We start from the raw sequence: 14,577 nt of genomic DNA on the forward strand, positions 1-14,577 counted from the left end.
AGGAAGTGAGAAAATGGAGCAAGGCTTTCAAGGCATTTAGAAGCAAAAGACAGGAGGGAGACAGGGCGATAAGTAGAGAGACAAGTAAGGTCAAACTTGCTGTTTTTGAGTAAGGGTATAACTGTTTTGTGTTTGAATGAGGGAAAGGTACCAGAGAAGAAGGAGGAGTTGAAAATATGTGTGAGCATGGGGATTATAGTAGGAGCAAGAGGGTTGAGGAGATGGGAGGAAATGGGATCATTAGGGCAAGTGGTAGAGGGAGAAGAGGAGATCAGTAGTGATACATCCTCCTCTGTGACAGCGGAGAAAAAGTTGAGGAAGGCTGGAAGAGAGTTAGGAAGAGGTGTAGGATGGGAGGAGGATTCAAAGGGGATGTTCTGACGTATGGATTCCACCTTTGTCTTGAAATAGTGAGCAAAGTCCTGAAGTGAAATGGAGGAAGAAAAACAGGTAACAGTGGTGTGAGTAGAGAGTCAAAGACAAGAGGAGGTGTGGGTTAGACTTGTGAGTGTTGATTAGTGAAGAAAAAGTAGGTTTGTTTAGCCTGGGAGAGGGCAGAATTGTAACAGGATAGGATACATTTGTAGTGAAGGAAGTCCGCGAGTGTGTGAGATTTCCTCCAGAAGCGTTCAGAGGAGCGAGTGCAGGAGCAGAGCATGCGTGTGTGGCAATTTTGCCAGGGGCTGGAGTTAGAAGGGTGAGAATGGCAGAGAGAAGGAGGAGCATGGAAAAAAGAGAATGTGTGAGGAGGATTTATAAGGGCGTGTTTTAGTACAGAGGGGTATAGCCGTGTAGTGTCAGAGGTCGCAGTTAGGAAAGGAGTTCATATGATCTAATAAATGGATTACAAAGGAGAGATGAAAATATACGAATGGAGTTAGAGCAGGCCTGCACAACATACGGCCCGCGGGCCGCATACGGCCCCCCGGGGCACCCCGTGCGGCCCGCGATGGACCCCCTTGGTTTTTGTCTCTGGTCCCGGTATTTAGATGCAGGACGGCGGCGGTGAGGAAGATGCGGCAGCCGGTAAGTATTCTCTATGTGAATGAATGAATGAATGTATGCTGTATGCTGCTGGAGGGAAGGGGGGGGGGTGTCGGATGAAGGGCTGCATGGGATTGGATGAATGATGATGCGGGGGGCGGGGCTTAGAATGCCGGCCGGGCCGCAGGGGATTGGTTGCAAGCAGAGAGGAAGCCGGGGGCGGGGCTTCAGCTTTGTGCAGAGCACACGTTGAGTGTATGCCTGCCTTCCCGCTCCTGGCTCCACTGTCTGCTGCGCGGTGTCGCCCCCCGTGGTGTTCCCTTTGCCCTCCTTGCTCCCTTTGCCCCCCCCTGGTGCTCCCTTTGCCCCCCCCCCTGGTGCTCCTTTTGCCCCATTGCGCTCCCTTTGCCCCCTTGCGCTCCCTTTGCCCCCCTGGTGTTCCCTTTGCCCTCCTTGCCCCCATGGCGCTCCCTTTGCCCCACTGGTGCTCTCTTTGCCCCCCTGGCGCTCCCTTTGCCCCCCTGGCGCTCCCTTTGCCCCCCCCTGGTGTTCCCTTTGCCCCCCCTGGCACTGACATGGGGTGGATGCTGACATGGGAGGGGAGGGGGGATGCTGACATGGGAGGGGAGGGGGGATGCTGACATGGGAGGGGTAATGCTGACATGGGAGGGGTGATGCTGACATGGGAGGGGTGATGCTGACATGGGAGGGGTGATGCTGACATGGGAGGGGGCTGCTGACATGGGAGGGGGGATGCTGACATGGGAGAGGGGTGCTGACATGGGATGGGGGGATGCTGACATGGAAGGGGGGGGATGCTGACATGGGAGGGGGGATGCTGACATGGGCTGTGGGGGGGCTGCTGATATGGGCTGTGGGGGGCTGCTGATATGGGCAAATTAATTTAATTTGAATGAAAGTATTTTAAATGTAATTTTGTTTCAAGTAAACATCGTAAATAAATGTGTTATTTTGAATAATAAATGCTGTTTTACCCATGCGGCTGACTCTGTTTTCCTTGTGAGGTGTAGGGGGCGAGAGTGATGTGAGGTGCAGGGGGGGAGAGTGATGTGAGGTGCAGAGGAGGAGAGTGATTGAGGTGCAGGGGGGAGAGGGATGTGAGGTGCAGGGGGGGAGTGATGGGAGGTGCAGGGGGGGAGAGTGATGGGAGGTTTAGGGGGGAGAGTGATGGGAGGTTTAGGGGGGAGAGTGATGTGAGGTGCAGGGGGGAGAAGGATGTGAGGTGCAGGGGGGAGAAGGATGTGAGGTGCAGGGGGGGAGAAGGATGTGAGGTGCAGAGGGGGAGAGTGATGTGAGGTGCAGGGGGGAGAGGGATGTGAGGTGCAGGGGGGGAGAGGGATGTGAGGTGCAGGGGGGGAGTGATGGGAGGTGCAGTGGGGGAGAGTGATGGGAGGTTTAGGGGGGAGAGGGATGTGAGGTGCAGGGGGGGAAGAATGTGAGGTGCAGGGGGGGAGAAGAATGTGAGGTGCAGGGGGGGAGAAGGATGTGAGGTGCAGAGGGGGAGAGTGATGGGAGGTGCAGGGGGGGAAGAGTGATGGGAGGTGCAGGGGGGAGAGGGATGTGAGGTGCAGCGGGAGAAGGATGTGAGGTGCAGGATGATGATGAGAGGTGCTGGAGGAGAGATGATGATGAGAGGTGCTGGAGGAGAGATGATGATGATTTTACCCGTGCGGCCCAAATTTTTTTTCCTTGGAGCAGTTCGGCCCTTCTCACTTTGCGAGTTGTGCAGGCCTGAGTTAGAGTAATAATGAGGCTTCTAGAAAGAAAAGTGTAGTTTGAAAAGAAGTGAGGTCAGAGCAAATATAAATAGTAGAGGAGGCATTGCAGTGGTAATAGTGATAGTTTAGTGTTGAGGTAGGTGAGAACTGGGCAGGGAAAATTACGTTGGATAAGGATAAAGTGGAAGTTGTGAGAAATGCAATATATGAGTAGAGGTGCTATAGGGTGAAGAGAGCTGCGTCTTCTTGATTCGGTGATAGAAACTCTCCTCCTTTCCGTCGCAGTTCAAATCCAGATTCCAGGGCCAGTTTATGTGCAGTTTTCCCACTTGTTTTTTCATTTTTGTTCTTCTGCCTGTTAAACTCCACATTGTATGCTACTTAAAAAGGGCCACTTTAGGGAAGGCCTCTTTAAAGGTAGGCTTCCTTCCCCTGCGCTTATAAAATACCCCAAATACAACGGAAGATACAATACAGGATGGCACAGTACTGTATTTATTAAATGCCCGACAGGTTGTGGTTCATTAATTAAATGGTTTGGTGAACAAGTAAGTCTTGAGCCTGTTTTTATAGATTTCCAGAGAGGAGGCCTCTCAAAATGTACGAGGCAGATTGTTCCAAAGAGTGGGAGCTGCGCGGCTAAAAGCTCGGGCCCCAAAGCAAGTCAAGGAGATTCTGGGAACTGTTAGGAGTCCTTCATCTGCATATCGGAGTGAGTGAATTTGAGTGTAAGGAACTAGAAGCTCTTTCAGATATCTGGGACTCTGGTTATGTAGTGCTTTGAATATCAACAAGCCAATCTTGAAATACATTTTACATGCAGCCAGTACAGAGAACAAGTGTCATGTGGCAAGAACGGGTCTTGTTAGTTAACAGGGGAAAAAGGGGAGCTGAGAGAAGCGCTGCTACCAAAATGAATCAAAAACACCACCCAAACTTAAAATGTACATAAAGGCGGTGCTCCCAGCTGAGAACTGTGCCACCCAGTCCATAGAAATCCTTTAGGTGCTCCATAAAGCTTATATGGTCCACGGTATGAAATGCTGCAGACAGGTTAAGGAGTACTAAGATCGAACAGTCACCACTATCTCTCGCCACCAAAAGATCATTTAGGTAAACACTGGGCCGATTACAACACAGCCTAAAAGAAGGCATGTTGGGACAGTGTTCAAATCACATGTAGCGGCATGCAACCCCTGGATTGCTTGCATAATGTCTTCTATATCAAAGCTAATCCCTTAAGCAAGGGGACCTGCATTTTCATGCCTGGAACCCGGACCCTCATCAGATAGCACAGTTGAGATCCCAGCACGGATGAAGGTTACTTTATCCAAGGACAAGAATAGATCAAAATCATTACAATGGCACAGTGAATAGGCTTCACCAGACTGCAAAAATACTAGTTTACAGAGCCTATCCATGGTGTGGCAGAGCAGAGCTACTCTATTGTCCGCTGCCATAATCTCATGGGACAGGAACTCTGACTTCTTATTAGTACTTAGTTTATCACACATAGCGTCTCCAGTTTGGCTTTATTTTTGTTAAATAAACCATGACACGGTGTAATATGTCATGTGTTGTTGTTCATCTGAGGTTGTATTTACCTAATTTTAAGACCTGCTAAGGAACAGATGATTATTATTATGTCCTGATATGTAAAACCATAGAATTCAAAAAGGGTGCACTTTCTTTTTCACGCAACTGTATATATATTTGATAAAGCGCCAGTATGACGTGAAACGCGTCAGAGTGTCTTTTAGCTTTCTCATGGGCATGACTTACTGAATAAATCTTTTTTATTTTTCAACGTTTGATCTGCTTCCAGTTCTTTTTGCTGCTGTGCTCCTTGTTTTTCTCTCTACACTTACCTTGAATGGGACCCCCGCAGTGTTAATCCTGCACTTGATCGTGCTGGCAGTGCAATGACCCCCACATGATCTCCTCTCCCTCTGCTCCACGCACTGCCGCTCTTTTTCGCTCTCATGCAGAGCTAGGGAGGACTCCCACACACCCGCCTACAGCTGTTACCGACACTCACTCTTCTTGCTCCAGCACTGTCCAACCCCCTTAATGACGTAGATGACGGAGTATGGGCATCTGCATAGCTTGTCTTGTCTTTCCTCCTGCAGCTCCAGCACGGACCGCGGCTTGAGAAGGTGCACGCGCCGTCAGGCGCTCCAACCCCAGCGCGCGCGCAGTGGCTGGGGCCGTAGTCTTAGGATTGTCGCAGATACAGTCCCTGCCCAGATGAGATTACAAGCTATGTTTTTGGTGTCTGAGGCACAGGGAGATAGACTTGGCTCAAGGTCACCAGGAGCTGACACCAGGTTTCTCTGCTTCAAAGTGTCGTTGTTTACAGAGTCAGTGTCTTTACTTCTTCCTCATGATGAACATGGTCCTATAATATTCCCCCTCATGATGTCGGTACCCATATTCGGCCGTCTAATAATTATTTATTATTATATCTACGTCATCAAGGGGGTTGGAAAGTGCCAATTTGTAGCAGAGCCCAAGGAGAGGAACCCCTATACCTCCTCTCCATTCACCCATCAAGGGGGTTGGGCAAGAGCGAATAGAGGAGCTATGGGGTCTATTGCACTGAAGCAAGTTAAGGATTAACCCCTTGCAACAGTAATCCTTTTATGGTGCCACAATCAGCATGGTGCCGGAATCGTGTGCGATCAGCGCACCAAAACATTAAGTCTTGCTACATCTGCATCTTGATTTTATTTGGGTTTCTACTCAAGCGCAAGGCATGAAACGCGTTGGGAGGGTTCGGTGCCTCCTTTTTATATGGCGTAATAAATATAGTTTGATTTTGATGGATCTCAGCCCTTATCTCTCCATTATTGGTAGTGCACAGTTTTTCTTATATTTTTTGTTATATTCAAGTTCTTTTCAGCAGATCACCGGTGGGACTCTTGGAATCAGTCAGGAGTGGAAGTGCAAGTTGTTTATTGTACTTTTCACAGTAGGCACTTTCATCCAGAGTATAACCTATTGGTTTTAAGCTCCATGAAAAAATGATTATTAATTACCACTAGGGGGCTCCAATTTCTCTAGTTTATATTAATTTCTCTCTGAAGAGAATAGTTATATATACATATCAATGTTTCCTTTTGAGCATTTGGAATTTTAATTTGGGAGCCTGTGGGTAGTGTACACAGGCTTGTCAAACCTGTAAGGTTTATGTTTTCTTTTAGGAATAGCCTTTCCTTGTTTTGATCCTAATCCCATTGTCTGCCTAAACCTCAGCCAGTTTTTATTGCTGGAATTTAAAATGTGTGAAGTTCCCCAGGAATGTCTTACAATACATCACAGAAAGTAGGAGACAATGCTGTTTGCAGGTAACATCCCTGAGCTATCCATTAATGCAGGGTTTCATAATCAGGGTGCCGTTTAATCCTGGCTTGTGTTCGACCCTCTGCCAAGGCCATTTGTGAAAACCCTTCCTGGCTGCACAGCATGCACACCGCGCACTGCATGTTGATGTGGAGAGGAGCCTCTCCATCCCCAGACAGTGCAGTACGCAGCAGGTTGAGTGGCTCATGTTTTAGGTGTGTGTGTGAGTGAAAGTGGGAAGTAAGGAGTGATGGCTTTGTGTGGGCGAGTGAAGGTGTGTGGTGTAAGAGGAGGGGGTACATGTGGTGTTTATGATTAATAAAGATTAATAAAGAGGGCAAGTTTGCTGTGTGAGAAGGGATATATACGTGGAGTGTGTTGGGTAAAAGGGGTATGATGTGTGCGGGTGAAAGTGGAGTGAGTAAGAGGGTGGGTGAGTGTTGTATTAGCAAGGATGGGATTGAAGACTGAATAGTAGGGGTGCCCACAAGATTAAAAAAAAAAAAAATCTTTCAGAGGTTCCTCTGTTCAAAAAAGATTGAGAACCAACTTCTTTAATGCAAGCATTATGGGCCATATCTACTAAGCAGCGTTACTCCATAAGACACCCTCTGGCACCAGGAGACACCTTACAGCTAACTCACTTGAAGGTGCCTTGTATAATAAAACATGCAAATACACATATTTACTCCATATGCTATTGGAATTCTTGCATACAATCTGTTGTGCTTTGGGACAGTGTTTAACAGCCTTATTGGTCCCTGGAAATCACAAAATATATTATAGTGAAGTAGAGACATCTACTTTGTAACTGAATGCAAAAAAAATAGTTTTGGTGCAAAACCCCCCCTCCCCCCAGCAAAAAAAAAAAACATACTATCGCATGTTTGGACAAAAATATAAGAGCAAGGTGGAATTTCTAGGAGCCAGTTTGGTAAAGGAGGGCTGGAGGGTGGCTGTCCCAGCACTCAACCCTACTCCCCTCTCAGTGCTTTGTATCACTGTGTAAATCTGTGACACATTTGAATGGGATAAAAGGTGTGCTAAAGTTAACACCATTTTGTGGATCTGGACCCAAGTTTCATTGGTAATTGGTCTTCAATACAGCCCAAAACTAGAAGGTATCACTTAAACAGGAATATAAGCGGCAATTAACTGCAAATGTTGTACACATATAAAAACGTCAGCTTGATGACAATAAATGAATGTTGAACCATCAAAATATTATCACAGCCTTTAACAAATCTACCCGTGTCCCAGTCTGGTACAGGTAGGTATGTGGGAGGGGGAGTCAATGAAAACATAGTAGCAGGCCAGGCTCCATCCAATAAGGAAATGTGTTTAATGAAGTAATCTGAGAAGCAAACTATCAATTACATTTTGAGAAATCATATAGAGAGGTCAAGACAGGAGCTGGCCATAAAAATAAAAAAAAGACTCTAAACAGGAACTTTGCTTGGTCAATATAGGCAGTCCTCGCTTTTCCGACAGAATGCGTCCCACAAACCCACGTCGGATACGGGACAGTCGGAAAGTGGGGCCCATGTTAAACGGCGGCGGTTTCCATCGGATACGCGAAAACTACGGTGGATAATGCGTTTTTGGACAGCATTATGCGCCGTCGGAAAACATATCCGACTGAAAGCGGAACATTGTAAAGCGAGGACTACCTGTATAGAACTCAAAGGCTGCCGAGATTCAGTAACCTTTATGGATTTGGCTAAAATTACAGTTTCAGGAAAGTACATGTAAAAACTGAAATATTAACCTACTGTATCTTGTAGATATATGTTATAGCACTCCAACTTGCTCTAAGTCCTAAACTAAAATGTTCACCTTGGTTGCAAGATTCTTTACATTTCAAATAATGTATTGCTATCCATTGTTTTTCTTTTAATGAAATCATGTTTTCCAGTAGCAGAAGGGTTAAACTGAAACATCGCGAATTATACATTAAACATATTTTATGGACTGCAAAGAGTAATGCATGTTGAACATATGTTAATTTTAAAAAAAGGATTGGACTAAAATCATACCAATAATTTCGCACATAAAAGCACACCAATGCAAGTAGTTAAGGCAGTTCAATAACACAGATCTTAACTTTTGAAGCAAAACAAGCTTCACCGTTAAGATAAGTGGCATTCCCCTATTAAAACTGAACCAAAGAATACAAAATATTTGAAAACCTCAAATGTTTTAATATACAAAATTTAGTGAGTATTAAAGTTCTTATCTTGTTCAACCTTCTAAGCATGGGTACTGGATACGTTTAGGTGTCTTATATTAGTTCCTGTGGGTTTTTCAATGCAGGAGGTAGGTTCACAGATCGCGCTTCCTCATCAAGAAGCACCAAGTCTTCAACTTCTCGGCCGCTATATTTCCTCCTGCATATTCTCACCACCACTCTCTTCTTGAGAAAGAGTTTCAAAGCTTCCCTGGAAGCCACGGCCTTGGCATTTTCCTTGGTTTTGCCACACCCCATCCCCAAATAAACTGCCTTGCACCTCAACTCGCACACTATATTTTCCTGAGAGGTTTTATTCTGCGGCAAATCTGCCAATTCTTTCAGAGGGATAAAAGTAATGTCCAATGTGGACTTTAGAGATTCAATGCAGGTATTCAATAGTTCTGCATGATTTAGACTGAGGCTAAAACCTCCAGCAGAGACAAGCTTCCAAGCCACAGTTTTGTAGAGCCTGTTGAAGAAAATCTGCCTTTCCTTGGTGTCTTCAGCAGTGAGTCTACGGGGAGCTTTCACTGAGCTTACGCTGCATTGTGACGAGCCTTTAACTGGAGTTTTCCTCTCCTGAGCAGCAGATTCAGGTTTGGCGTCAGTAGTAGGATCCAAGCCAGAAGCAGACTTGGCTTGAGGTGCAGACACAGATGAGCGACTACTAGTTTCATAATGGCCCGAATTTGCATCGGTGCTTTGTGTTGCAGTGGAGAAAACCTCTTTCTGACTCAAACTTGTGGATGGTCCCGAGGCATCTGAATCTTTCCCTGATGATTTCTCCATTACATGATCTGGCTGGCTCTGAGCTTCTGCCTTCTTTGTGTTATTTTCACTGGATTTCTGCTTCTTGCAAGGCTCTTCTACCCCTTCTGCAAAAGGAAAGAAAAAGAAATGTATTTGACTAGAAATTAGACATTAGATTACAATTGTATGCTTACCATAGAAAACCATTGTCCCATTTTTTTTTTTTAAATTGACGTCCTTCAACATGTCAGTCTCCTTCGTTCACGTTTGTCCTGGACATGACTGTTTCTTTAAGTCACCTTACCCTTTCTTAAGTCAGCTGTTGCCAAATAGATGAGGAGATAGCCAGTTTAGGCTGCGTTCTCTAAGGTTTCTCCCCTTGTTGCAGTGGGCTCTATGCAGACATGTGTCCACATCAACTTTATCTATAGACTGTGGTTGGTGTTGGCATACTATCATCATAGGGCCACAAGTAGCACACTTGTGTGCAACCTGAAAATTTGATATATTCTTGGATTACAGTGTTTGGTTTTCTTCTTAAGAAAAATTATTTGAAAAAGCCAGAAGTGTCGCACCTTTTCACTAGAGCTTTCAAGACAACAGAATTGCACAGCAAAATATCTGCATTGTAAACCTAGCCCAACTGTGGCATTACATGAGATCACCAATTACATTATGATGCCATCTGTTAACGTTATAACGAGTATACAATATAAGATTGTAGTAATTTACCAAGCTCCAGTATTTTTTATTATTATTTGTTTTATATATAAAGAATACTATCTTATTACCGTTTCCCACACAAAAACCCGGGTGTAGCACAGTTTCATAGGCAACATCAGTTTTTGGTTTATACAATCAATAAACAAAATAAAAAAATAATTGCAAAGGGTTTAAGTATTTAAATGTTATAATAAAACACAAAAAGGTCCAGGTGTCTGTAGGTGAAATTCAGAACAGTACAGTGTTCAACGGTTTCCAACCACAACCAGTGTCCCCAAGTGAGAACGTAATCATCTCGTGACTTCATCGCTTTTTTGCAAAACATACTTTAACCGGGAGAGTTTGAGAGGAGGGGTTGCTGGACACTGGCCAATACACAGTGAGGATTGAGCTCATACGGTGTTATGAATTTAATTTTAAGACGCTTGGACTTCTTAAGTGTCCTTTTAGGAGGTCTGCTGTCACTTGTTTGCAAAAGTAACTGCAGTAACCATTTCTGTTTTATTATACTAATGTTAATACTTTTTATGTTCATTTTTTCTTTTGAGATCTCCGATTGGGAGAACTTTCTGTGGGGAGGCAAAGGGCTCACATTGAGAAAGCAGCAAGAGGGAGGTTGATCTAATACAATATCTAAAATCACTGGAAGTCTGTTGCACAGGGGGAAAGACTTCAGCACTAAAAATAAACTTTTTTTTAAGATAAAGAATACCAATCTGGAACTCAAAACAAATTTCCTAAGTAGGCAGGATTCCACTCTTAAGATTTTCAAAGACAACTAAAAGGAGGAAAAAAAGAAAAACAATGTTAATAATTTAAAGCAGCAGTCCCAGCTGCCATTTTTTTTTAAATTTGATTCCCCCCCTTTAATATGTGCATCAATACAATCCACACAATGATAATTAGCCAAGTTGCCGATCGATCCGGTTTCCTGTGATCAATCGCTGAAAATTCGGCTTGGGGGTTCACTAAATGGCTGCAGAGGAGTATTCTGCAGTTAGTGGAACACATTTGCATATTAATATGGCAAAGTTCTGTAGGGAAGATCATGTGACCAGGAAGTCACTAGATACAATTAGTGCACTGCTAGAGGGGGGCAGGGCACAAAAAAGGGTTGTGCCAGAGCCTGTTTCAGAAGAGGAAGGGGATGTGACTTTGTAAATGACTGCTATAAAAACAAAAATGCTTGTTACATTATAAATCATTAAAAATTTAATTTCAGAGTTTAAAAAATAAAATAAAAAATTGCTGCAACGATTCTCATAGTACAGAACTGATTTATATAAAAAAAAGAAAACACACGTAGGGTATTGCTTGGTCTGCAGTTTTAAGAGTGCGTTTATTTACGATGTTGGAAAGGACATTAGCCTCAATGAGAAACATACAGGAGGACCATTTCCTTCCATTTTTTTAAAATACGGAATCCATCCACTAAACGTGATAATACACAGTGGTTTGGTAATGATCATTTAAGACAATGGCTATCACTCTCTAGTCAAGGAAGTTAGATCCAGGATTTGACAGGTGCCCATAAAAGAAACACTGGTTCACAAGTTGACTTGTGGCCATAATTACTGAGCCATAGGACACTACCAGCTCACCAGAGGTCATATTACCTACCATTCGTGCTCTTAAATATGCAAGTTCACCACTGAGAGGAAAGATCTCCATAATCAAAGTTCCACTCCACAAAGGCTATAACCATAGTGCTTTTTATGTCCTGAAGCATGGCTTATTTTAATAATCTATATGGAAACATACTGGTTAAAGATGCGTTAAAAATAAATTGGGTTTGAAAATAAAGTTCTAAGGGTTCTAAATAAAGTGGTCGGGCAGAACTTTCTACCTGAATAAGGATTTTAATTTCACACATGTTAAGCTTTAGACATTAGCATTGCAATTGATATTATTTATACTAAAGCCCTAAGAATTTGACATCTATTTTCTGCTAACCATTGCTACTTGAAATCCCTCTTTTCTTCACCTTGGAAACCAGTTCATCTCGCATTGTATGGACTGGTGCATCAGTCACCTTAATATCTTCTGCCATATTAACAACTTTTTCCATAACGTTAGGTGGATACCTAAAAAAAAAAAAAAAAAAAAAAAAAAAAAAGAAGGTATTATAATATTTTTATAGGAAAACCCCCATCCCACACAATATGCACAAAACAAGAGATTTCTGAAGAGATACAATCTGGAAAAAAACTTTTAAGTGTCGATGTTTTCTCCCACGTGAACATGTACACTAGTATGTGCTGTGATTTTTTGTTTTTCAAAGCACAACAAAAAAAGTAGAAATGCAACTAGAAAAAAAAGGTACAGTACCACTAAATAAACTATGCAAAAGAGATTAGAGTTTCCAAGATCTGCATATTACAGTTTCATCTAGTGTTAAAATATATAGCCATGGTATAAGATAGTATATTTTATAGACAGTCCCTTATTGTTTTACTAATGAGGACGTTTAGTGAGGTCATGTGATGCAACAAGAAAAACGGTTTATAGAAGAAAAAAAAAGTGTTAACTTGGTTCAAACTTTAGTCTCACCCCATCATAAGAAAGTGTCACCCTCGGCAACACCTTCATGCAAAAAGTTAAATCACAGGAATCTTACAGAAACGTCCTCAATCTAATATATTTGCTGCATTTTGGGCGGACATCAAACTTTTTACATATTCCATTTTATCTCAAAATCAGGGTTACATCTCTTGTAGGCTTCGACTCGTCAACGAAAGTCAACTCGTTAACCCCGTGACTGACAGCAACATGTTACAAAAGGCTCAAACTCAGCCTGACAAATGGTCAGAGACGTGTTTCCTTGTTGCATCCCAATGGTCAGACATCATGACACCCCACCCATATAACCCCACGTGCTCGGCCCTGCGCTCACCGGCAGCCGGTGAAGATGTGGTTGACCCACACCATGGAGTAGGCGAGCAGCCGGTCCAGCCCCCGGGGGTTAGTGTCGGGGAGGGGCGCTTCCCCGTCCCCGCACACCTCGCTCATGTTCCGCAGGATGAACTCTTGGCGGTACCGCCACAGCTTGTCCGATTCGCACTCCCCGCGCAGGGTTTCCACCCAGGCGGCCTTCTCCCGGTTCTGGCTCAGAAACTCCGACACGTCGTCCCCCGCCGCCATCTCCGGAGCGGTAAGAGGAGGGGAGCGGGGATCCGCTGCTCGGTGACAGTGGTGGAGGGGGGGTCCGCTGCTCGGTGACAGTGGTGGAGGGGGGTGGGTGGATAAAACGCGGCGCACAGAACTCAGCGGCTACGAACGTTCCAGGACGATCATCGCTTCCGAGTGGCACGTCACACAGAGCTTTCTGCGTAACAATCGATAGGGCGAAACGCTGCCATGTGACCGAAATCAACAAAAAGTTCACAATCCCGGCGAAGGGGGCGCGCGGCGGACATCTTTGATCCGGGCAATGAAGATTGGTGCCAATACTTACTAGGTGCACGTTCAGGCGCCGGAAGTCACCATTCCCAATTGAATTGAGGGTGTCAATTGACAGAGCACTGCTTAGTAAATTTAGCTGGAGAGTGCAAGGAAGAGTGGGCTGTATTGGGAAACAGCGAGTACAGTACTCTATATTTCCGCAACACAACAGCTAGTAATGTTTTAATTGAACAGAGAAAGTAATCTATCAAAATGAACAGTTATGTTACATTATGTGTATCTTTATCTATATAGCGCCATAGGAAAAGAAGTCCCTGCCCCGAAGAGCATATATATAGTTTCTACCAATTTGGGATAAAATATACTAGTGACATTTTTACATTTAGAACCTAAGTCTGTGTGACAAAGGAATCATTTGGTTGCATCTTTTGATCAAAACATGATTCAAGTCTGCCAACCTCGTCAACGTAAACCCAGTTTAGCAGGTACCTACACTAAATATATGTAATTTCTTATTGTCCCGTGGACTAAACTTGGCGAAGTATTTGAAAGTGCCCTGAAGGGATTAAATAAATGATGCATATGCTTATTTGTGATTTAGTGCAGTTAAAAGCTGGCCAAAGCCAGTAACAAAGTTCCCTTACTTTTAAGGTAAACTGGGTGCACCAATACTTTAGTGGGAAATATTAATACTTACACAGCTCTTCTTTCTGTCAGCCATAAACACTCGCCTACTCTTCAGTGGTGGGTGAAGTAAGACTGACAATGAGGTGTCTTATACCTTTATGCTAATTGGAGAATTGGTAAGTAGCTCTATCCTAAGGGAGTGGACTGAAATGTCGATCACCGAATAAACCTTCATATCTTTTTCACAAGTCCACTGACTGCCTCTCCTTCCTTTACGTCCAACATAGAATATGAAAATTTGGGGGGGAAGTTCGGTAGAAAAAAAATCATGACATCTGTTTATTGTCTGTTATCTTGCATTAGGTTGAATGACTTTTATTTCAGACACCAAAAAAAATCCCAGCACATTTTCAGGTAGTCTCTCTCATAAATATGGAGAGTTGTGCATTATGATGTAGTTTCCACGGTTCCCCACCACCAATGACCATCAAACAGTGGTGGGGAACCTAATCAAGGTGCTCCCTTAACCTAATCAGGGTCCTGTAACATTGGAGGCATTCCGGTGATGTTGGGGGTGTTGTCTTGATGTTGTGGGATCTTTCTGCAGGACTAGGTATGCCACATGTGCCATATATACTGGATTGTCCTTTTTTTCATTGACTTGTCCCGTTGTTCCTGAAAGCTCTGTCGGGACGCATAATTGTCCTATATTTTAGTGCCTTGATGCGAAATATCCGAATTTAAAATGACTGTAATTAAATCAGTCAAAAAAAGTAATAA

At 43.9% G+C, this 14,577-nt stretch overlaps 1 protein-coding gene across 4 annotated transcripts; it reads right to left on the reverse strand.

The window, feature by feature from the left end:
• Nucleotides 1–7,390: 7,390 nt before the first annotated feature.
• Nucleotides 7,391–13,109, reverse strand: CDKN2AIP (CDKN2A interacting protein). Of its 4 annotated transcripts, none has more exons than XM_075610673.1 (4): nt 12,662–13,109; nt 11,753–11,852; nt 10,481–10,546; nt 9,027–9,170 (listed from the first exon to the last, which is right to left on the reverse strand). In XM_075610673.1, the coding sequence occupies exons 1-4, from the start codon at nt 12,907–12,909 to the stop codon at nt 9,162–9,164; spliced, it is 423 nt and encodes a 140-aa protein (XP_075466788.1). In that variant the 5' UTR covers nt 12,910–13,109; the 3' UTR covers nt 9,027–9,161. The 4 variants fall into 4 exon arrangements, with proteins under 4 accessions (XP_075466779.1, XP_075466788.1, XP_075466809.1 ...); XM_075610683.1 differs by having other exon boundaries at nt 9,082–9,170; nt 11,722–11,852; nt 12,662–13,107; XM_075610664.1 differs by lacking the exon at nt 10,481–10,546 and having other exon boundaries at nt 7,391–9,170; nt 11,722–11,852; nt 12,662–13,100.
• Nucleotides 13,110–14,577: the final 1,468 nt, after the last annotated feature.

The sequence above is a fragment of the Ascaphus truei genome, chromosome 1, assembly GCF_040206685.1.
Source record: "Ascaphus truei isolate aAscTru1 chromosome 1, aAscTru1.hap1, whole genome shotgun sequence".
Classification (NCBI taxonomy): domain Eukaryota; kingdom Metazoa; phylum Chordata; class Amphibia; order Anura; family Ascaphidae; genus Ascaphus; species Ascaphus truei.